General features: G+C 49.4%; 1 protein-coding gene across 1 annotated transcript; it reads right to left on the bottom strand.

Annotated features, from left to right (window-relative positions):
• Positions 1-4,468: 4,468 nt before the first annotated feature.
• Positions 4,469-6,042, bottom strand: LOC144893365 (protein FAM200C-like). Its single transcript, XM_078783943.1, has 2 exons — positions 5,377-6,042; positions 4,469-5,224 (listed from the first exon to the last, which is right to left on the bottom strand). The coding sequence occupies exons 1-2, from the start codon at positions 6,040-6,042 to the stop codon at positions 4,469-4,471; spliced, it is 1,422 nt and encodes a 473-aa protein (XP_078640069.1).
• Positions 6,043-23,617: the final 17,575 nt, after the last annotated feature.

The raw sequence follows: 23,617 nt of genomic DNA on the forward strand, positions 1-23,617 counted from the left end.
AATTTAAATTAGTTGTTCGCCTCAATAAAAAACTGACATTTTGAGATGGACAGACAGACAGACAGAAGTTAACCTATTAGATTAACCCTGATTTTTACTTTGCATGTGAATGGTAACACAGAGTACAGTATTTCCTTATTTATAATAAGGACTTAATTATGCATTACCACACACACACACACACACATATATATATACAGACTTGGCATTTAATATGGATTATTTTTTTGTGGGGGTGAACTTACTTTTCAAGATGTCTTAGAACTAAACATTCTTTGGAATTATGTTGAAATTATTCTAGATTTTGTTAATGTGAGGTTTAAAAGAAACAAAAACCACATTTGACATTTCAAAACAAATAAATTGATCCTTGAAAGTGATGTAAACTGATATCGAACTTAATTCATGGACAGTACAGTGTTAAACCTCTGTACGTTTTCCAGAAGTATCTCTTTATTTTGCACATTAGCCCAAAATTTTTTTAACAAAAACAAAAGTTTAATTACGACTGGGATTACGGACAGTAAAATTACAGTTCAGTACAACATGTAACCCCCACGAGCATTCAGGAGAGCACGTACACGTTGAGGCATACTGCTCACGAGATTTGCCAAGGTTTGGAAAGGAATCGCTTGCCATGCAGTGACAATAGCCTGCTGCAATTCATGCACAGAGGTCGGCTGCTGGTCCAAGTGGTCGATTTGACGCGTTAATTCTGCCCACAAGTTCTCTTTCGGGTTCATATCCGGGGACATGGCAGGCCACTCCATATGCTCTACACCATGGTCAGCAAGAAAGTGTTGGATCATGCGAGCACGATGAGGCCGTGCCTTGTCATCTTGGAAGACAAAGTTTCCTCGAAAGGCTGCATGAGCAAATGGAAGCAATGTTTCTTCCAGAATGGCCCTGTACTTGAACTGGTTCAGGTTTCCATTCAGAACAACCAGGTCAGTTTTGCCCCCTGCATGAAAAGCAGCCCAAACGGTCACCCCACCACCTCCAGCTTGGACTCTTGGCACTATACAATCTTCGTTGTTGGCTTCATGCACTTGTCTGCGCACTCGGATGCGGCCATCTTGATGATAGACCAGAAATCTAGACTCGTCACTGAAGATCACGTGATTCCAGTGTCCTGGCTGCCTTGACGGTGCTCTCTGGCCCACTGCAATCGGCACTGGCGGTGTTGTCTGGTCAGGCGTGGCTTTCTCAGGGGACGCCTGGCACGATAGCCTGCTTGAACCAGTCGTTGGTTGACTAGCCTTCTGGATACAGGCACATTTGTCAGTTGCTGCCACTCAGCCCTAAGCCGATTAGCTGACTTGGTACGGCCATTGCGGACTAACCGGTGCAGCTGGCGATCATCCCTCCTTGTGGTTCTGCGGGGACGTCCTGGCCTCGGTATTGGAGTAGGGACACCCCTCTGAGCATTTCGTTTCAGGATCTTTGACACCTGACCTTGAGTGATGCCATACTGCCGAGCAATAGCACGCTGTTTCATGCCGTAATTTCTTAAAGCCACCCCTCCATGACAAACAGCATTGTCGAGTTGACGGACCATCTCCAGAGGAAGCGGCAATAACTTTTGGAGACGTGCAGCAGTTGTTTTCCACTAATACAGAACGCAACAACCATTGTATACCCGACTGTGAAGCGAATCATCAAATGCACCTGTCCGTACATTTTGCCACGCCACCTGTGATATAATCCTTGCGTTGACTTCTTGCTGCGACAGACAATCAGTGGCATGGTTCTTTGAACAAATAAATCACCAAAGTGTAAAAGAAACTCACCAGATTGATATACTGAGTTAAGAAAGTAAACCCAAGTCATGAAAAAAAAAAATTCCATATTAAATGCAAAGTCTGTATATAGAGTTGGTGTGTGAGAAATCGATCCAGTAAACTGTGTCGATCGCTGAAATGGACATGTTGATGCGATGGTTGGTTGATGTAATGGTTGACAAAATGGATGGTTGTCAACGCGGCGTTGTTGGTTTGGTTAATTACTAGTACCCCACTGCAAAGCCGCAATGAGCCGGCGAAGCCAAAGCCTCTTGCCACTATTTTACCCATCACTATGGCATCAGTAGGTTAGGTAGTTGGTAGTAGGTACATGTAGTAGGTACCGTACCTAGTTCAAAATGACACCATTTGCATTCTGGATGAGATTAAAATTTATAAAATTTCCTTCTTGATTAATTTGGTGAATTCCGTCTCAACTTCGGATATTTCCGGCCGTGAAAAACTATCCCCTACGGCCGCGAGATTTCTAAAAAATAATTCTTCGTCAATTTTAGAATATTTGACGCCGTTTTCAGCCTCCGAAACGCGGTAATAAGCTTTTTTGAAATATTTTTTCAAATGCTCGAATCTCATTGGTTCCGGTGTTTGGTGACGATTTTCGTTGAAGATAATCAGGGCCCGTGTGGGCCCGGGGAACGAGGTTGGTCTTAAAGTATTTTAATTACAAATTATAGGTGCATAAGAATGTGAATAAAAAAAAGATGGGTGAAACAAACTCCTATTGAACTTTTTCTCAATTTTTTATGCATACTTCCGCATCCGCAAGATGGCGGCCTCCATTGAGCAATTTGGTTTTTGAAATATTTTTTCAAATGCTCGAATCTCATTGGTTCCGGTGTTTGGTGACGATTTTCGTTGAAGATAACGAGATTGGTCTTAAAGTATTTTAATTACAAATTAAAGGTGCATAAGATGGTGAGTCAAACAAATACGGGTGAAACAAACTCCGATTGAACTTTTTTCAATTTGTTATGCACTAGGGCATTGCCCGTACGTGGGTGCCCGTTCCTTGCCAATGCCCGTACTATATATATATCTAAAATTATATCCCCCCCCCTCTATTTTCATGAAATGGTTTGGTCCATTCGCAACGACCACAGAACCCCCCCCTCTATTTACATGCAATGGTTTGGTCCAAAGCGAACGGTTTGGTCCATTCGATGTGATTCGATGATTCGATGTGAATGGTTTGGTCCATTCGCAACGACCACAGAACCCCCCCCCCCCCCCCCTCTATTTACATGAATGGTTTGGTCCATTCGCAAAGCCAAAGCGAACGACCACAGAACCCCCCCCTCTATTTACATGAATGGTTTGGTCCATTCGCAAAGCCAAAGCGAACGACCACAGAACCCCCCCCCCCCCCCCTATATTTACATGAATGGTTTGGTCCATTCGCAACGGCAAAGCGAACGGCGAACGGCTAAATCGCCATAGCTCGGTAAGTACTTGTCCGATTAATTTCAAACCTTGAAAAGGCACATCCTCGGGTCCCCAGCAATATACCTGGCAAGTTTCAAGTATATCGGACCGGTAGTTGTCGAGAAACAGCGGTCACAGACAAACGTACAGACGTACAGACGTACAAACGTACAGAGATTACTGGAATTATAGATAGATACTTCCGCATCCGCAAGATGGCGGCCTCCATTGAGCGATTTGGTGCGTCAAAGCTTCGAAATTCTCAAGCCAAGGGATCCAGCAAAATCTGGCTTTTCAACATAATACGTATGCGTTCATTGACAACACCGGCTTCGCCGGCTATTATAATTTTTTTTTTTTTTTTTTTTTTGTCAGGTAAAACGCATCTCGCTATACGAGATCGGTGCCGATGATAGATATATACGCATCACGCTTTACCGTATACCAGATAGGTTGCGGTGTGTGTGTGTGTGTGTTACTATGTGTGTGTGTGTGTGTGTGTGTGTGTGTGTGTGTGTGTGTGTGTGTGTGTGTGTGTGTGTGTGTGTGTTTCTGTGTGTATTTTACTGTGTGTATGTGTTACTGTGTGTATGTGTTTCTGTGTGTGTGTGTTCCTGTGTGTATGTGTTACTGTGTGTATGTGTTACTGTGTGTGTGTGTTACTGTGTGTATGTGTTACTGTGTGTGTGTGTGTGTGTCATTGTGTGTGTGTGTGTGTGTGTGTATGTGTTACTGTGTGTGTATGTGTGTTACTGTGTGTGTTACTGTGTGTGTGTTACTGTGTGTGTGTGTGTGTTACTGTGTGTTACTGTGTGTGTTATTGTGTGTGTGTTACTGTGTGTGTTATTGTGTGTGTGTTACTGTGTGTGTTACTGAAACTGAATGAAACTGCCAGCTGAAGGAGCAAAATAATGTCATTGTCTTACAATAATGTTTTTTTAAATTGCAGAAGCATAGCCTGGTACTTCGTAAGCAGTTTGTGAGTGTAACTTCCATGGGATAGGGCAGTGTTTCCCTAACTTTATCCCCCCACGAACCCCCTGTGGATGTCAGAGGTGTCCACGTACCACCAACTTTTCGAGACACGATCTGAGTTATTATTATACTATAATACGCATAACAGTGCTTCGTAAAAGATCAAGTTCATAGTGTAATATTGTAATGAAAAAAAACAAGAGATGAACAAATATTTATTCGGAAACTTCAAGATCAGATCACGAATTGTATCACGCATCGATCACCCATCACACACGATGAGACGGATGCTCCTGTTTTTCCTCCACGAGGCGTTTGATCCTCGGAGCTGTCTTGGAGAGGGCCACCCTCATGTCGGGGCCGACGTCAAGGCGTGCCCGCAGCTTTGTTTTCATGACGACCAACGCGGAGAACCTGGCTTCGCAGAGGTAGGTCGTGACGAAAGACAGTGTCATTCGGAGCGCTTTCGCCACTAGATTGGGGAAGGCCTCGTAGTTGCTTGCCCAAAACTCCGAGGGACTGGCGACGGTGGAGAATTGCATCTTCAGGCGGCCAGAGGCCTTCAGCTCGATCAGATCATCCTTGAGCTCGTTGTCGTCGTCGATGTCGTCAATTAGAATCGTGAAAGGATCCTGTATCCATGGATCGACCGACAGATTCGGAAAGTATCCATCAAAACTGTCAGACAGAGACTTCAGATGACCCTTGATGTCGACGACAAGCGTGGAGCAGAAATCATTCTGAGCGTCGTCATCCACGAGGATTTGAGCGAGCTCCGGGAAGTTGACGAATGACCGCTTCTCCACGCAGTTGCTCCAAAGCCGCAGCTTTTCTCGAAGCGAGTTGATCCGTTCCGCTGCTTCGACGATCGTGAGGCTGCTCCCTTGAAGTGATATGTTGAGAGCGTTAAGGTGCCCGAAAATGTCGCTGATGTACGCAAGCCTCGCGACGAAGACAGGGTCGCCGAAGTAGTCCGCCAAGTCGTTGCCTTTCTCACGCAGGAAAATTTCAATCTCCTGACGCAGCTGGAGGACGCGGTTCAGAATTTGGCCCCAGGATAGCCAACGCACCTCAGTGTAGTACAGAAGATGAGTCCCATCATCGCCGGGGCCCCATCCGTACACAACGATCCGAGCTTCGTCCACTCGATGCCGTTTTCTTCCATGAAATGGTTCACGATATTCATAATGTCCACCGATTTGGTTGTTGTTTTGAGAGGAGAACAGAACAGGAACTCTTCCTTCACAGCAAATCCCGCCAAGTAGCGTGCAAAAACCAGCAATTGACTGCAGCTCGCTACGTCGGTGGATTCGTCGAGTTGCAAGCTGAAATGGCAGCGCGATTCCCGGAGTTCTTGTGTGACCTGAGCCACAATATCCTTTGACATGTCTTCAATTCTGCGCTTGATGGTGTTGTTGCACAGGGGAACACTCTTGAGTTTCTTGGCCTCCTCGGGTCCGCAAACCAAGTTTGCCATCACCACGGCGCAGGGCTTTACAAGCGTTTCGCCAATCGTATGAGCCTTTTTGTCTTTTGCAATGAGGAGCACTACTTCGTAGGAGGCTTCAAGGATAGGCTTCGTCGACGGTTGGAACCCGTGCCGAGTCAAGCTACCCTTCGCCATGAAGCGAGCTTTCTTGCTTCGGAACACGTCTTCAGAGTCGTTCTGATGAGTCGGATGGGTGCTGGCGAGGTGGGCTTTTAGCTTCGATGGCTTCATCGACGCCTCCGCCAGCACTTTGTAACACAGAACGCATTGCGGACGTTCAGTCCCATCCTTCTCCACAAACTTCATGAACCCCCACTTGATGTACGAATCATCGTATTTGCGCTTCTTAGACATCATGGATTGCGGTCTAAATCTGTGAAAAAAAAATAAAAAAATATGATGTTGATATAAATTATATGATATATCAGATTTTATTTCAACAAAAAGTACTCTAGTTTTGACTTTCAGAAACGTCTCACGAACCCCATGGGATGGACTAACGCACCCCCTGGGGGTTCATGCACCCCAGTTAGGGAACCCCTGGGATAGGGTATCACTCCACTGCATCAGACTCCACTGTAGCTACGATCTGTTTTTAAAATTCGCTCTAGATGATGGACCCAGATTGCGTATATCATATTCCCGTCAGGAAGCGATTAATTGTTACCCGGCCAATACTTGATGCATTGCAGCCAATACCGGGAATATATTTTAATTCTCAATTTTAGACCAGTCCACCCCGGAGAAGGAACATCCACGGAGTATATTGTTGCGGATCTCTGTCGGCCTTCCCCTTACCTAGGGGGGATTAATCCCCTTGTCTTTTTACGAGCCGACGTGATCCGGGGCTATCACGTTCCTTCCGGTCAGTGTTAAATAGGGTTGTAGGCCGAATTCTTATTACCGAAGTACTAACACTGGCCGTGAAGCAAGGAAATAATCCCACCCGAACCACGGTTTTAGTGGACATGCCGAGTGATAGCGAGCCACGATTCGGGTCGTTAACGGGAACTAACCCGATTGGAGCGGCTCCTGATCGTGCCACGCTTACCCCATGGAGAAATCATTAAGACGGTCGAATTAAGAGGAAAACAGGAAGAACAAGGAATTTATTACACACTTTGTACAAAGAAGAGGAAGAAGAAGCAGAAATGTACAGTGAAGAGGTAGAAGCAGATACACAGGGCAGCCTTATACAGTCTTATACTTATCCCCTGGACACGGGCCCGTTCACACTCAGTCACACTCTCAGACTCACTCACACGGGGTTTGTAGATGGTCAGGCGATGGTCCCAAGGATCTCGTTCACAGCTCGCTCCGGTCCCTGACTCGTACCGTGGAGGCGATGGTAGACGGCAGGCAAGATCTTCGCGTGTCGGTGGCGTGGATCGGACAATTACATCGGGGAAAGGTAGGTTGGCTAACGGTTACGTTGTGGCTCATGGCCGCGTATGTAATAGATGGACAGGCGCTTGATATGCGCTCCCCGTAAGCCCACAGCCAAATTCCCACCGAGCCCTTGCAATCGATCAGGATAGCGCGTCTCTCCCAATAGTTCACAATGGCGCTTTCCCCAGTGAGTCCTTGTAACCAACAATGCAATGCGCTCCAAACCAGGTCCTCAAGTCCTTTGTAATCGCATCAGTCCTTGGACAGTCCTTCAGAGGAGTTTGCGCTCGCGATTATATAGCGCCGCTTTGCGAACCCTCTCGAACCTCTAGCCACGCCCTTACCATGCCCTATCAGGCCATCTCACCCGAGCCCTGGTTGGTTGTTGGGGTCTTACCGGCTCCGCCCTTGATGGATGCTTGACGTGGCCACACCCCCGACCTCGCGCACCGCCCCCTTTTCGGGCCTTACCTCGTGGCATTTGGGCTGGTTCGAGCGAAAGCCCAAGGGCAGCGAATGCTACTGGCAAGCAAGGTGCAACAAACTGCGAGCATCCTGATGCGAGGGGCAATGGGGTGCAGATTGGATGGTGTGCAATGGAGTCGATTGGAGGGAGGGCTGCAGAATGAACGGGGCCTACTCTTATTTGTTTTACACAACGCAGATGATAACTATTGGAAATGGCCTTATCTCACATATACTAAGAAATATCTGACGTTCTAAGGTGACCTACGTGTTGCATGTGGCCTAACTATGGGGTGCAACCTTTAACCTTTAATGATGTTACCTGTGTGGGTTCTCAAAACCGCAACAATATATTCGGGTTTGTTGGCCCTAGTCAGCTGTAGCAGAAGCTGCACTCTGGGGAGGAGCCTATTTCCACCTGGATCCCTCTGTGAAAACAATCTTACTATGTTTTTATTATTTTATTTTTTTGTATACAGAATCGAGGCTTGTGAAAGAGCTAACATTTATCACACAAAAACAAATCAAACAGACACACAAAACATATAATAAGGGTAGCGGTAGACAAGATGGGGAGAGAAGGGGATGCATACAAACACAACATTTGAGAGCAGGGACATCAGGAGATCTGTGGGAGGGAGAGGGCTTGGGGGGGAGGCTTGGGAAGGGGGGGGGGGTGGGAGAAATATAAAACACAAGGACACTGCAAGAACTTCCAGGAAAGAAGTTTTTATTTCAAAAAAGTGGATCTGGGGTGAAATTAGTGGGGGTAGAAAAGATCAGGTTTTGTATGGGGAAGATAAGTGATGGTGGTGAACAGCTGTTTTAAAGACCTGGAGGGATAAGTGGGATTGAAGAGAGTGAAGGAGTTTGTTCCAGAGGCGGCAGAAAAGAGGAATGAAGGAGTGAAGGTGAGCAGAGAGTCTTGATTTTGGCAGTTTAACCATAAGAGGGTTGCTGGCAGATATTGTGCATCCTGTAGGAATATTTGGGGGACAGAGACTAGAGAGAGCTGGGGGAGCAAGGCCGGAGAGGAGTTGGTAGAAGACAGAAAGACCACCAACCTGCCTGCGGTGAGTAAGTGAAAGGCCCTCAGAGATAGCTTCATCGCGGGAGATTCCAATAATTCTGAAAGCTTTGGTTTCAACAGCGTGAAGCCGAGCTAGGTGTGAGGCAGGAGCACCGGCCCATAGGGGAGAACAGTATTCCATTGAGCTGCGGATGAAAGCCTTGTATGTGGTGAGGAGCTCAGGTGTGCCGAGGAAGGACTTCGCACGACGGAGGATGCCCAGTCGGCGACTGGCTTTGGAGGCCAGTTTGGAAATGTGGTTTTCCCAAGAAAGATCATGGCAGATAGTGAGACCCAAAATCTTGAGCGACAGAACTTCTTGGAGAGGATTGTTGACCCTTGCTCGACCGGTTCTAGCTTTTTGCTAAAGTAGGCTACCGGTTGCTCCTTATCTCCATGAGTCTGTGTCAAAACGGACTGAGCAAAACCCCTTACTGCATGAGTGTAAAGGGTGAATGGTTTCGCATAATCGGGGAGTCCTAAAGTCGGTGCCGTTACCAATGCCTTTTTCAGCCCCTCGAAACAGCGCATCAATTCGTCCGTCCAAACCAAGTAGTTCGGTTCTCCTATTCTGGTGGCTTCGTACAGTGGTTTAGCAAGTAGCGCGTAGTCAATTATCCAAGAGCGGCAGTAACCCGTCATACCTAGGAAGCGCAACATCTGTCGTTGCGTGCTCGGCCATGGCGATTCCATGATAGCGGTCACCCGTCCAGCATGCAGTTCCCGCTTCCCGTGTGAAATGGCATGCCCCAAATAGGTTACTACCTTCCGTCCAAATTGGAGCTTTCCCCGTCCCACCTTGTGGCCCTTGGCCGCCAAGCCTCCTAGCAGGGCCACGGAGTCCCCCTCACAGGCTTCCTTGGAAGGGGAACAAATCAACAAGTCGTCAATGTATTGCAACAACACCGATCCCCCCTCTAGTTCCACGTCTGCCAAATCGCGGTGCAACGCTCGGGAGAACAGGGTGGGGCTGTCGGAGAACCCTTGGGGTAACACCGTCCAGGTGAACTGGCGCCCTCTAAAGGTGAAGGCGAACAAGTATTGTGACTCAGGTGCAATAGGTACGGAGAAAAAGGCAGAGCATAGGTCAATAACGGTAAAATGTGTTGTGTCCGGTGGGATAGATGTCATAACGCCTTCCGCATTTGGTACCACTGGGTGTATGCCTTGTATGACTTTGTTCACTTCCCTCAGATCCTGCACGAACCTCCATTTATCCTGCATTGGTTTCTTCACGGGCAAAATTGGTGTGTTGCATTGGCTGTTAGTTTCCACAATTATTTTCTGTTTCACCAAAGATTGAATCACTGGCTCTATGCCCACATCGGCCTCGTGCCGCAATTTATATTGTCTCGCGTTTGGGAGGGGCATTCCCGGTTGAACTGGTATTACCAGAGGTTTGGCATCGCGAATTCGCCCGACATCGTTGTCGTGTTGGGACCACAAATCGGCCGGAACCTCCTCCAAAAGATCATCGGACTCGCCCGGGCTCTTAGACACCACTCGCACAACGTGGGTGCCCTTTGGGGGCAAGTCTGCCTCTTCAAATTTTCCTACTCTACTCTGCTTCTCAAGGGTGATCAAATACCCCTCGTCATTGTCGAGCATCGTCACTGTCCAGTGGTCCACTTCATAAGTGGCGCTGCACGGAATTTCTCGCAAGCGCCCCACCATCCAGCCTACACTTTCCGCCGGCCACCCTTTGGCGGTGGTGAGGGTGACATGGGCGTCCACCCCTGCGGGATACTGAGACAATGCCCGCTGCTCCGCAGTTAGGGTTACCTCGACGCCTATTCCCTCCCGTCCAACCCATATATTTGATCTCTTACCTATCCGAGGTCCGAACTCTTACCTATCGACCCCTTTTTCCTTTCTCGGTACTCGTCGTCATCGCCCCTGGCATCGTAGTAAGCTGTGCAGTGGGGAGGGTTGTCCTTTACGTCTGTTGTAATTTGATGTACGCGCAGCCAATCTCGCAACCCGTCGCTCCGGGAGCACACTGTGTCTAGGACGTGTGTCCAAGTGGCCAAAGCCCCTTCGTCCAGGCTCCACCAGTAAGCGGTAGGGCCGGGGCGAGACAATGCCGTCATTAACAGATCGCGTTTGGATTCCACGACGTCTACAAAAACTCCCTGCTCCGTGCATGAAATTTGGCAGCCTAAACGGCAAAGTAAATCCCGTCCCAACAAGTTAGTCGGGGCGGTGGTAGTCATCAAAAAAGCGTGTCTAGCCTCTAGTGGGCCGCACACCACTCTTACCTCTTCTGAAATAGGGAGCGCTTGGGGCAAGCCTGAGACCCCCACTATCTGAACGTCCCTATCTGTGGGGCGCAAGGATGGTAACTGCCCTTCGTTAATAGTACTGCGAGTCGCGCCCGTATCGATGAGAAAGTCCATCTGTTGCCCATCCACGTCTAGTGTCAAGGTCGGCTCCTCGGTTGGTGTCATAGTCAAAAGGGGGCATTCTATGGGCGGCCCGCCGGCGTCCCGTCAATAGGCTACTTGATTTCTCGGTGGCGGGTATCCCTGGCGGGGCCTTCGGCAATCACGTTTCCAATGTCCCATCTGTCCGCAGCGAAAGCACACCCCTTGTGGAGCGGTGGATGCGGGGTACCCGTTGTTATTGCGCGGACCCTGTTGCGTCGGACGTCTCGCAGGCTGTTGGTTCTGCTGTCCCCATTGTGGCGGCCCATTCCCGTTTGCTCCGTTTGGGGCCCAGTAACTTGGGGGAGGCCCATCGTTTTGGGGAGGGGGTCCCTGTGGATACCCGTTCTGGGGAGGGGGAGGGGGTCCCTGTGGATACCCGTTCTGAGGAGGGGGCGTTTGTACTGCCCAGGTCTGTGGAGGGGGTGTTTGCACGGCCCAATTCTGCGGCTGTGGAGGGGGCCCCTGCATGTTCCAGTTTTGGGGAGGGGGCCCTTGTGGGTTCCAATTTTGGGGAGGGGGCCCTTGTGGGTTCCCTTGTGTCCGCATGTCGACTCGTCCACTGTGGTTGTCGTCGACGTCATTTTCGTTTTCGTTATCGCGGCCCCACTCTTCGTTGGGCTCTATCCTGGTGTTCCGATTCTGGGCCCGTACTTGGCCTCGATTTCCCTTCTTATTTTGGTTGAGTTGGGCCCGTTTTTCCTGGACAAGCATTTGCAATATGTCGTCCTTTACATCGGCCTTCTTATCGTCACCGTCGCCACATTGCTCGGCCGCTTCAACTAGTTGGTCGGTTGGGGTGTTTCTCCACCCTATCATAGCCGTTTGGATGCGCTTCCTAACTGCCGGTCTCATCCCTTCTACCAAAAAATTGTTCACTACAGCGCGAGGGAGATCTTGTGCCCGCACCTGGCCCAGTCCTCCCCACTTTAACACTGCTCTTTCTACCCTCTCTCTCCAATCGATTGCTGCTTCGCCATGTTTCTGTTTTAGGCCGTATATTTTATTCCAATCTGGCCCCGCGGCTGGCATCAGTGCGGTGTATACCCCGGTCAACAATAGGTCGACAAGGGCATTCCAATCGACGAGGGTCTGGGCCAGGGTTTGGGCCGGGGTTGGTGCTACATTTGGCCAGCGTGCGTGTATTTTGGCCTGGTCCCACACCCGCGCGGGCAATACAGCCTTCCCCATATGGCAGACGTCCCGCCAATCTGCGCCTGTATTGTGTATCCACAAACGCATAAATTCCGGTATCTGACTGGGCTCTTCGGCCAGCAAGGTTCTCACCCGCTCCTGCATAGACGCCAAATCTGATTCTCTCCAGGGTACCCTGATGTTAATGGGTCCCGCCGCTCTCAGTCCTATGGTTTTTAAGGGACACATCCCGATTGTAGGCTGTGGGTTCTCCGATTCCGTGAACCCTTCCAATGAGGGGTACAGTTCTCCTAGCCCTACTGGAGGCGCGAACCCGCTGTCCGCCCCACTAGCTTCTTGTCCTCTAAATGGATTACCCGGGCTAAGGTGAACCTGAGGGGCGGCTCGTCTAGTTCTCTGGGGGTCTAACCCCTGGGGAAACAGGGGCGGGGGTGGGAAAGGTGGCGCCTGTGGCCCGGGGACAGGGATCAGGGCTTGGGGGAGTAGAGGCATGGTAACTACCTCCCCTACCGCGGGGTCTTGGTCCGGATTCTGGACGAGCGGCATTAGCCGCTGATTTGCTTGTTTGACCACCTCCCTAATTGTTTTGTCCTGAACTTTGTCTGCTTGTTTCTTTTGGCCCTGAAGCTTCAGTACTTCCCCTGCCAAGCTAGCCTGTCTTGAGGCCGCCAGTCGCTTCATCCCTTCCTTTTCCCACCACCCATACACCTTCCAATAATCGGGTGGGAAGTGTTTCCTCTCTTTCTCCAGCTTATCCAAAGCTCCGTACAGCACTTCCAATTTGTCAAGTGCAAACGATCCCTCCTCTGGCCAGGGATTACTCAAATCCTTAGTTAATACAGCCCAGTCCTTTCCTGGTCTTACCGCGGCATAATGATGCCTTTTAAACATGAAAGATGCCGGGGTTCCCTTGAGGGGCTCCCCCTCTTTCGTTAGCTTGTTTCCTATCTTATTGCTCTGGGCTGATCCTTCCTGGAAAGTTCTTGGCCACCGGCGCAGCCTTATGGCTGTCCGACCTCACTTTTCCCCCTCCTCCTTGCTAACTGTAACGTTACCCTTAATGTTACCCTGCAAAAATTCTATCCTTAACGTTATCCTGGTGAATTTAACAAAGGCTTGTCATTCTGAGGCTTAAAATTAGCCTTTACTTACAATTTTCGTTCGGAGAGCAGGCAGGGCAGATGGCAAGGGAGCGGACTGAGCCCGCTCAAGGGAGGGAGGTTCAAATGTGGAAAATCAGCCCTTTGATACAAGACAATGCTCACCTTAAAACAAATCAGCGTGCCGGCGCCGGCCTCAGGCAGCCTCCCTCCTGTTGTTCGGGGTCCGCTCCTCTAGTCCTCCTCTGCTGCAATCCGAGTCACGGCACCATAAAATGTCGGGAGTGATTTCTTGATCGTAATAGAATTCCACCACCAATTTGAGAATGACAAACGTTTATTAAAAACCAAGTACACAGCTGGGAGGGAGCAAGACGTCTACAGCATGAATGGACAGCATGCCAAGTCAACCTTCCTAAGGATACATCGATTCGCAGTTCATTTATATAGAGGCACACTTTATCAGAGAATCTCCGCTAGAGTCTGAGAGGACAAATAAACTGGGCTAATGGTCCTCCCACCGGCATCCCCAATGGGCCATGTTCCCCACCGTCATCCATCCTTTCGTTTTGGAGGAGTGAAGCACGCACCGTTAGGATCCGGACCAGATGTGTTTTCAAGGCTCTGAGGTGACAAGAAATATAACTCACTGAAGGGGGATTGCATTCCTGGTCCTGATAAGGCCATAAAATGTATGAGGTCGTTCTGATGAGTTCCAGGTGTTGGATGTACCTTTCAGCTCACTTTCTTATTTAAACTTAATCCAGAGTAGGGAAATCAAATATATTTATCATAACTCAAGCATCATTTGATTATACGAAATATAGTTAATGTTTTAACAGTCTATCAGCAAAGGTCTATGTCTACAAATTCAAGCATCCCACGTAAGGTTCACATTTCACACACGTATAATCCGCATTCCTGCCCATGGCTCGAGACGCCGTTTGCGGGCCAAGGAGAGAGTTTTACGACAAAGCTATCTGGCCTGTAAAGAACGCACGTATACAACAAAGCCATCTGTTCTGCACAGATGAAGCGTGTATTTCTCATTTTAAACTATGGCAAAGCGAAAACCTTTTTATTAACTATGAAATAACATTTTCAAACAACATTTATAACGGAGCTCGTACAGTAACAAATCAGCTACCTGACATATATATATATATATATATATATATATATATATATATATATATATATATATATATATATATATAAAAATATATATATATATATATATATATATATATATATATTGTTACGGTCCGCGGATTAGGATGTTATTTTTACCGAGCGGAGGTATAACCGCGGCCGAACAGTTGTTCCCCGACTAAACCCGATTTACCCAAACGTTGGCCATATCGCGCCACCGCTATTCAATCGGGAAAAGACTAAGACGACGAATGCAAGAAAAGGAAGACGAAGGCAAAGAAAGGTTTGAAATACGATTACTATTTATTACTATTTACAGGCTCAAAGTAACCAAGGAGAAGGAAAGATAATAAAATAATATACAGAAGCTTTTAGAGACACAGGGAAAATACTAGCTTATCTAACAGGCTTACTTACTACCCAGGACAGAACAAACGAAGACACAGACTCACGCGGGGAATTGCAGAGTGGATTGGCTGGAAGGAGGTGTGTGGCTGGAGGGGGAGGACGGCACGGAGCTGGCTGGAGCTTGATCCCGCACTGGACGTCGGGCTGGACCTCGACGGCCGCTGATGCCACCGGGCCTGTCGTGTGTGCGGGATCACGGGTCGGAGCTGCTTGGTGGAGCCGACGCGCTGGTGGGGGGTCTGGCGTGACGGGTTCTCTCCTCTCTCTTTCTTGGTCCAACCACTCTTTCTCCACCGACAACTCAACGCAACCACTCAACGCAACCACTGACCACCCCTGACGACCAACTCAGCTCTTGTCATGGACCTCTCTACGCGCTCTGCTCTGACGACCCAGCTCTTTCCTTTGTACCTCACCACGCAGCTCAGCTCAGCCTTTTAGCTCATCTCTTGGACTCATCTCTCCTGGGGGCGTCTCTCATGGGTTATATATAGCCCCACCCTTGAACCTTTGCGAACCTCCCCGATCGCTCTTCCTCCGCCCTCTCAAACCAAACCCCTCGTGCTTGGTTGGTTGTTCGGGGCCGGGCCACTCCTCCCCTCTCTGACGAGGTGGGGACCCGCATTTCTTCCCCAACCCTGCCTCGTGGCCAATGGTGGTTGAAGAAAACCGCCCAAAATGCAGTTGGCCATTGAAATGAAATGAAAGGGGATCTACTCTTATTTCACTTGGTGCAATGGAGTATTTAAATTAATGGGAGACACAGCCTTACCCTAAGACACATAATAAGATATAAGCTACTGAACAAGGGTTTTATCGGGTCCTGCAATGTGATGTTTCATGGAATAACTACCGAGACGCCCTTTGACCTTTACAGTACGGAGGTATTTACAAGGATCATGACATTTACAAAGGGTGATCTTTACTACAATTTACACTACAACAACAAAAAAAACAAACCATTCTCATATCCACAACACTGCACCTTCCTCCTCTTAGGCATGGCCCGGGCCTACAACTTAAATTTAGTGTGACACGTAGGTGTAGCTCCCTCTACTTTTAACCTGACCCTGAGTGCGACAGTTTTAAAACATAAATAAATGTGTCCCGCTGCTCCACTGCACCCTGCCTAACAGACTCACGCCCACAGTTAACCGAATTGCGGAATGGTCTTCAAACTACACACTGACGGTGGGGAGCATTATTTACAATTGACGCTACTTTTATTTACAAAACGAACCCAGGACCTGTGATCGTTCTTTCTGGGGGGGGAGACAGTCTGCTCTGCATCAATGCACCATGAAAGCACCCAAAACACACCAAAGCACCCTCAAGCACCAATCGGTGCAGTCACCATAGTTCATCAGTGTTCAATGCATGAAAATAAACTCAACAACCCCTAACCCTGCAGGTGATCTCTTGCTCTTCGGCTCCCTCTGCTGGCTATTATTATTTCTTCCAGATGTTGCCTTTTTCCTTTGCTGATGGCCTATTTGTATTAAAACTTGCACCCAACGTGTCCCTTTTATTTATTTATGGCCCACCAGGCCGACTACGTGTGGTTCACCTGTGGGGCATCGGTGCCCTGTGGCCAAGGTCCGCCAGCAAGATTTCGGGCCCTCATGGCCGGTTCCAGCAGAGGGGCCATGCCCCAACCCATGGGGTCCAGAAGTGGTGCTCGGCCACAGACATGTGGTCCATAATGTGGTGCATCGATGCAGACAGCTGGTTCTGGGAGTTCCGGGCGCACAATGGAGGACTCACGCATGCTCCCCTCGGCGCCCAATGGCGCACAGGTCATGTGGGAGACAAAAGGGGGAAGACAAATGAGCGAGGGGTAAGGTCACCAGGGTACACATCAATAAGGCAATGCAAGGCGAAATGCGTACGGAGAGCGAAATGAGAAAGCTCGTCCCTACCGTACGTCACCCCCCCTGTCACCTACACTACCCTTGCCCTTACCCCATATTTACAAAATCTACACATTTACAAATTCGTCGCTAATGTCACGTCTTCCCCATATTTCCCCTACACCAAATTCGTCACCACAATCCCTCTCTACTTCAAAATTTGCCATCACCCAATTCATCATCAATCCTCATAAGGAGGAAGAGATGGAACATCAAGCACAATGTCACACCCACGTCATGATGCATCTCACAATCCAAAACATTTGCACATAAAAAATAATCAAAACATGGCATGGTGTGCAGATACGTCATCTCAGGTGAGTGGATGCAGATGGTGCGAGGAGACTTCATCCTAACTAATTTCTGAATGACTTTAACACACTTTACACTACCCGGGGTCCCTCCCTGCCAATCCATTGGCCAACTTACACTATGGGTTCTAAAAACCAATTCCCATTGACCCAACTGTGGTGCTTCTCAATTTGGGGTCTCACTCCCCCGATTCATCTCCCGGTGCCCTTGCACAATTTATGGGCTGTGACGTGTAGCTCTCCCAGCAGGTCTACCCACCTGCACACCTCCACCACTGCAGTTGCCACCCGAGCTTACCTAGCTCCTCACCCTAACCTATCTAATTGGGGAAGGCCCCTCCTGGCTCTGTCACCCCTTGGTGCCCTCTGGCACTGGGCTACCCGGGTCCGTCCTCCGGATCCTCGGGCCCCATCCACAACAACTCTACCGGCTCCCAGAGCACACCTGCGGCCTCACCTGGCCGACATCCTTACAGTGGTGGAGTGCCCAAACCAACTACACACACTAACAGGCTACATGCCCAGCCATTTCCACAACACTAATGCACCCATCCAAACACCATTCTTTCACCCGCACCACAGATGCCAATATCCAACCACAATTTACCTATACCCTCTACCTAACACTTACACTACCCGCCCCGGGTATTCATGATGGGGATCCATCCTTCCCCCATTCACACCTTCGCACCATCCACTCCACTCCATCGTTTCCACCATACTCACTCCACGACCATCCATTCCAATACTCCATATACTCCACACTCCATGTATTCCATACCATTTATTCCATACACCTGTTCCTCATACCTGTTGTTGCACACCTGTGCACTCACACCTGGTGCCACCTGCACCCTCCTCCTCTTCCTGGACCATTTGGTCAACACAACTCATCTCACTATCACTCACTCAAACACTGTTCCACACACCTGTTTAGTTGCACACCTGTGCAATCACACCTGTTCAATCACACCTGTTCACCATACACTTTTCACAATACACTTCCGAATACACCTCCAACACTCACACGGCATCACCTAAACTACCTGTTGCTCTGCTAACTTAGTGCTCCCCGTCTTCCCTTTAAACTAAGCACATACCACGTCATTATTATCCACTCTAATCTACCTGCGTCCCCACTACAGGTATCCTTGTCACTAACTAATCTTAACGTTACCTAATGTCATCTTCTAGGTCCCTACACACGATATATCCTAACCCTCCCGGGCTAGTTTTCACTGCCTTAAACCCCATAATCTAGTGCTCCTTTGCCCCCCGCTGTGAGGGATGACAGAGTTGCCATCCCACCACATCGGGGATCTCTCACTATACATTTTGCATCATCACTCTGCCAATCCTTTGCCAATCATCAAATTTTGTTTTTCTCATTTCGGGGCCAAAACACTATCCTCGTCATCACAGTCTACTTACTAGTGCCTCTCGGTGCGCCAATTCACTTCCAGAGCTCGGCTTCGTAAAGCCGAGCAATGAATGCGGGTTGTTTTGTGCCAGCGGCTGGATACGTCCCGCATTCGGTGCAGGGACGGGGGCTTACCCGGGCCGAGATCCCACGCACCACCTCGGCACGGAGCCATCCCATGGCCCGATCTCGACCTGCTGGAACGCGTCAACAAAAAGGGGTCGCCATGACGACCCTTCCTATCGGGCTGCCCGTTCCGCCTAGCGGAGCACGGACGCGGCCGTTCAAAGCGATGCCCAGCGTGGATCGCATACGGCGGTCCTTTCGAACCCGCCGTGGTTCGGATTCCCGCTGGTCCTCGCGGCACGCGAAACCCGGCATGCACCGAGGGCCCGATTCGGCTATAAGTCGCTCTAACCTCTAACCCGGTTACCGTCGATGCCTCACCTGCATGCTTACACCCAGCAGCCCGTTCCTTGCTCATACATCCAGCTGTTCCCATGCTCCTCGTCATTGCACCTTCTCTTCCACACCCAGGTACACTCATTCCGCTCACAGACTTGGTCACACACCTGACCACCGAACACCTTGGCACACATTCGTCGCTCGCACACCTCACCAACACACCTCTTCGCGCCTCCTCCTCGGTCACCTCCTCTGTGACAATCACAGGTGTGCTCTCACTTGCACACCCAACCACGTGCCTCACTACCAACTTAAGTGTGCATTCCCACACACGCTCTACCATTCCAGGTGTGCATCCTTCCATTCCAGGTGTACATCCTCTCTCACCTGTGTTACGTGGTCCTCCCGGTGACTACCTGGTCTCGGTGACCCCCGGACCGTGAGAGGAACTCCGCCAGAAAGATCTAGTATTTATGCGCTTTCGTAACGCAATCAATATGAATTCCAATCAATAAGAAACCCCACACCAACGATCCGGAATAATCAATGATATATTCCCCGAGCAATCAACAACCATCAACCATCAGCAATCAATATTACAAAGATGTAAACTCATCTACAATAACTCTAAGATGGCCATCTTATACATTCCTCACGTGAGCCCCACTCCCGACTCCCTCCATGGTCAATGTCTCTCTCAATGTCTCCGCACTCCTGTAGTTCGATCTCCGCACGTGGGCGGTTGAACGGACCCTTCCTGACGTGCTTCCACCGGGCACGTCCCGTACCGGGAACAACGGCTGCAGCGCACACCTCCTTGCCAAGCAAAGCGGGCAAAGCAAAGCGGGCAAAGCAACGCGCGGCTTGCCCAGCGCGCGAGGTCCAAGGTGCGACCCGTACGCGTCCTTGTGGACGGTGAGGCGAACTGTACTGGACGCTTGGTTCCGTGCACGAGCCCACGGCGACCTGACGTGTCAAAGGGTAGTTACACGTCCCGGTAACTCCTCTCGCCAGACGGGCTGTTAAACGCCGATTCTGTTACGTTGCTCAATAACGATACCGCTCGCCTCGGAGCTCGGCGAGGAGGAAGCAGAATCGTCGCTTCTCCAGGACCTCGTGTCTTTCTCCTTCCGTTTCCGGTCTCCTTTTTCCCAGAAGGGCTCCTGACCCTTTAATCACAACAACCTTTAATCGACTACACATTGATAAGCAAAGACCTGAATAGTAATTCACATGAATTCGTAACACCTGTCACAACCAACTCACGCTCCATGTCACTCTCACTACTTTCACCACCACTCTTGACAGCGCACTCACCCTTACTCTCGACAGCACACTCTTTCCTCATGCACCTGTCCATTACACACATTTCTCGCGCACACTCTTGCGCACACTCTCCCGTTACACCATCTGTAACACTCACCACAGGCGTGCATTCTCCCTCACTCTTGACAGCGCACTCTTTCCCCATGCACCCGTCCGTTACACACCTTTCTCGCGCATCGTCTTGCGCACACTCTCCCATTACATCCTCTGTAACACTCACCACAGGCGTGCATGCTTCCGTTACATCCTCTGTAACACTCCTCACTACGCGCTTCCATGTGCTCCCTCGCACACGCGCTACAACCAACTCACTCTCGACAGCACACTCACTCCTCGGCGCGCACTTTTTCCTCACACACCCCAGAGTCGGACATTCTCGCACACCTCCTCTTTCGTACACCAGACCTGTCGCACACTTCACCAACGGCCTCTCACGAACACCCGGGTCCACAACAACCCCCAAGCCGACTGAAGCTCCCCTCACATCATGTACATTTCCTCGTATATCGCCACTCACCTTGGCACCTCGTCTCCGCACCTCCTTCGCCACCTGCAAACTCTTTATTTCGTTAGTGAGCACACCATTATGAGTTGAGCACCGACCTTGTACATATTCCATCACCTCCTCCTGTATTTCTCTCTTAGTTTCTGTCCGTCTCTTCTTAATTTCACTCACCTCTTCTTCCACTTCCTCTAACTTTTGCTTCACCTCTTCTATTTCCCGGTGCGTCTCCTCAAGTTCGTCCTCTAAGGCTATCTTGACCGTCTCTATGTGCGTCCTTCGTCTCCATTATCTCTGTCACCTCGTCCAACCTCGTTGTCAGTCCCTCACGTACCATCTGACATTGCCTCTGTGTCGCTATTAAGTCATTTTTAATGTCATTTTGTGTCGCTTTTAACCCTCCTAGCACCGCAGTGTTCCTTTGAACCTGCTCCACTAACCCCGTCTGTCCCACCGTCAGCTGTTCCACCTCCTCCGTCAGGTCCTCTATTTCCCCTTGCAACTTTGCCGTCCCATTTCTCACCTCTTTCTCTATACGCTTTTCACCTCGCTTTACCTCCTCGCGTACCCCCGAGACCTCCTCACTTACACCTCGTCGTATCTCCTCTTTCATCTCCTCCCTCTCCTTTGTAGATGCCATCCTCATCTGTCCCAATTCATCCCTCTGAGCATCCAGTTTGGTTTCTACCCCGATTATCACCTCCTCTATCTGCTCTCCCATTTGTTTAATTTCTCGGGCGGATTGCTCCCCTATCTCCCGCAATTTGTCTTCCATCCTATTTTCTAACCCCATTAACCCGTTTTTCACCCCCTCTAACTGATTCTCCTGGGCAGCCATTCTATTTTCCACCCCCATTAACCCATTCTTTACCTCTTTTATCCCATTGTCTAACCCCTCAAATTTTTTTTCTAATCCCTCACCCCTCGCTTCATCCCTCATTACCCCCAATTGCTCACTCTGAGCCCTCGCTTCATCCCTCATTACCCCCAACTGCTCACTCTGAGCCCTCGCTTCATCCCTCATTGCCCCCATAAGGGCCCCCATCATTCTGTTTTCCATTTTTTCACTATTAGCCCTCGCTTCGTCCCTCATTCGCTCACTATCGTCGTTTTTTTCTGCATTTCTACCATGAATTGGGCCATGAAGGCTTGCATTTGGGCCGCGCTCATTGGTTCCGCGGCCGTGGCCCCCTCAACCACGTGCGCGAGAGCGCCATTTTGTGCGCCTGATACCCCCTCAACCACATCCTCCATATACATTTGCCCGAGGTCCTGGGTCGATTCCACCCCGTCTATCTCTCCCACCGACATCCCGTCGCCTTGACCAGCCATGGCGCGATTTCAAAATTCGGGTTTTCCTTTAAAAACAAAACAATTTCCAGCAGCTTGTAATTTTGAGCGCGTTAAGCGCGCTTCGGGCCTCGTATCTCACTCCCCGACACCAATTTGTTACGGTCCGCGGATTAGGATGTTATTTTTACCGAGCGGAGGTATAACCGCGGCCGAACAGTTGTTCCCCGACTAAACCCGATTTACCCAAACGTTGGCCGTATCACGCCACCGCTATTCAATCGGGAAAAGACTAAGACGACAAATGCAAGAAAAGGAAGACGAAGGCAAAGAAATGTTTGAAATACGATTACTATTTATTACTATTTACAGGCTCAAAGTAACCAAGGAGAAGGAAAGATAATAAAATAATATACAGAAGCTTTTAGAGACACAGGGAAAATACTAGCTTATCTAACAGGCTTAATTAATACCCAGGACAGAACAAACGAAGACACAGACTCACGCGGGGAATTGCAGAGTGGATTGGCTGGAAGGAGGTGTGTGGCTGGAGGGGGAGGACGGCACGGAGCTGGCTGGAGCTTGATCCCGCACGGGACGTCGGGCTGGACCTCGACGGCCGCTGATGCCACCGGGCCTGTCGTGTGCGCGGGATCACGGGTCGGAGCTGCTTGGTGGAGCCGACGCGCTGGTGGGGGGTCTGGCGTGACGGGTTCTCTCCTCTCTCTTTCTTGGTCCAACCACTCTTTCTCCACCGACAACTCAACGCAACCACTCAACGCAACCACTGACCACCCCTGACGACCAACTCAGCTCTTGTCATGGACCTCTCTACGCGCTCTGCTCTGACGACCCAGCTCTTTCCTTTGTACCTCACCACGCAGCTCAGCTCAGCCTTTTAGCTCATCTCTTGGACTCATCTCTCCTGGGGGCGTCTCTCATGGGTTATATATAGCCCCACCCTTGAACCTTTGCGAACCTCCCCGATCGCTCTTCCTCCGCCCTCTCAAGCCAAACCCCTCGTGCTTGGTTGGTTGTTCGGGGCCGGGCCACTCCTCCCTTCTCTGACGAGGTGGGGACCCGCCTTTCTTCCCCAACCCTGCCTCGTGGCCAATGGTGGTTGAAGAAAACCGCCCAAAATGCAGTTGGCCATTGAAATGAAATGAAAGGGGATCTACTCTTATTTCACTTGGTGCAATGGAGTATTTAAATTAATGGGAGACACAGCCTTACCCTAAGACACATAATAAGATATGAGCTATTGAACAAGGGTTTTATCGGGTCCTGCAATGTGGTGTTTCATGGAATAACTACCGAGACGCCCTTTGACCTTTACACTACGGAGGTATTTACAAGGATCATGACATTTACAAAGGGTGATCTTTACAACAATTTACACTACAACAACAAAAAAAAAAAACATTCTCATATCCACAACAATACATATATATATATATATATATATATATATATATATATATATATAGATATATATATATATATATATACACAGTCACGTGAAAAAGAAAGTACACCCCGTGTAAAGTTTTGACTTTTTCCACATCTATCAACGTACAGCTATTTGATCTTCATTTCAACAATAT

The sequence above is a fragment of the Myxine glutinosa genome, chromosome 8 (assembly GCF_964187855.1).
Source record: "Myxine glutinosa chromosome 8, kmMyxGlut1.1, whole genome shotgun sequence".
In the NCBI taxonomy this organism is placed as follows: Eukaryota; Metazoa; Chordata; class Myxini; order Myxiniformes; family Myxinidae; genus Myxine; species Myxine glutinosa.

Coding starts and splice junctions, on each gene's coding strand:
- LOC144893365 (XM_078783943.1), bottom strand. CDS start 6,042: ATGTCTAAGAAGCGCAAATACGATGATTCGTACATCAAGTGGGGGTTC. Junction 5,225..5,376: donor CGGTGGACATTATGAATATC/GTGAACCATTTC, acceptor CGCGTCCTCCAG/CTGCGTCAGGAGATTGAAAT.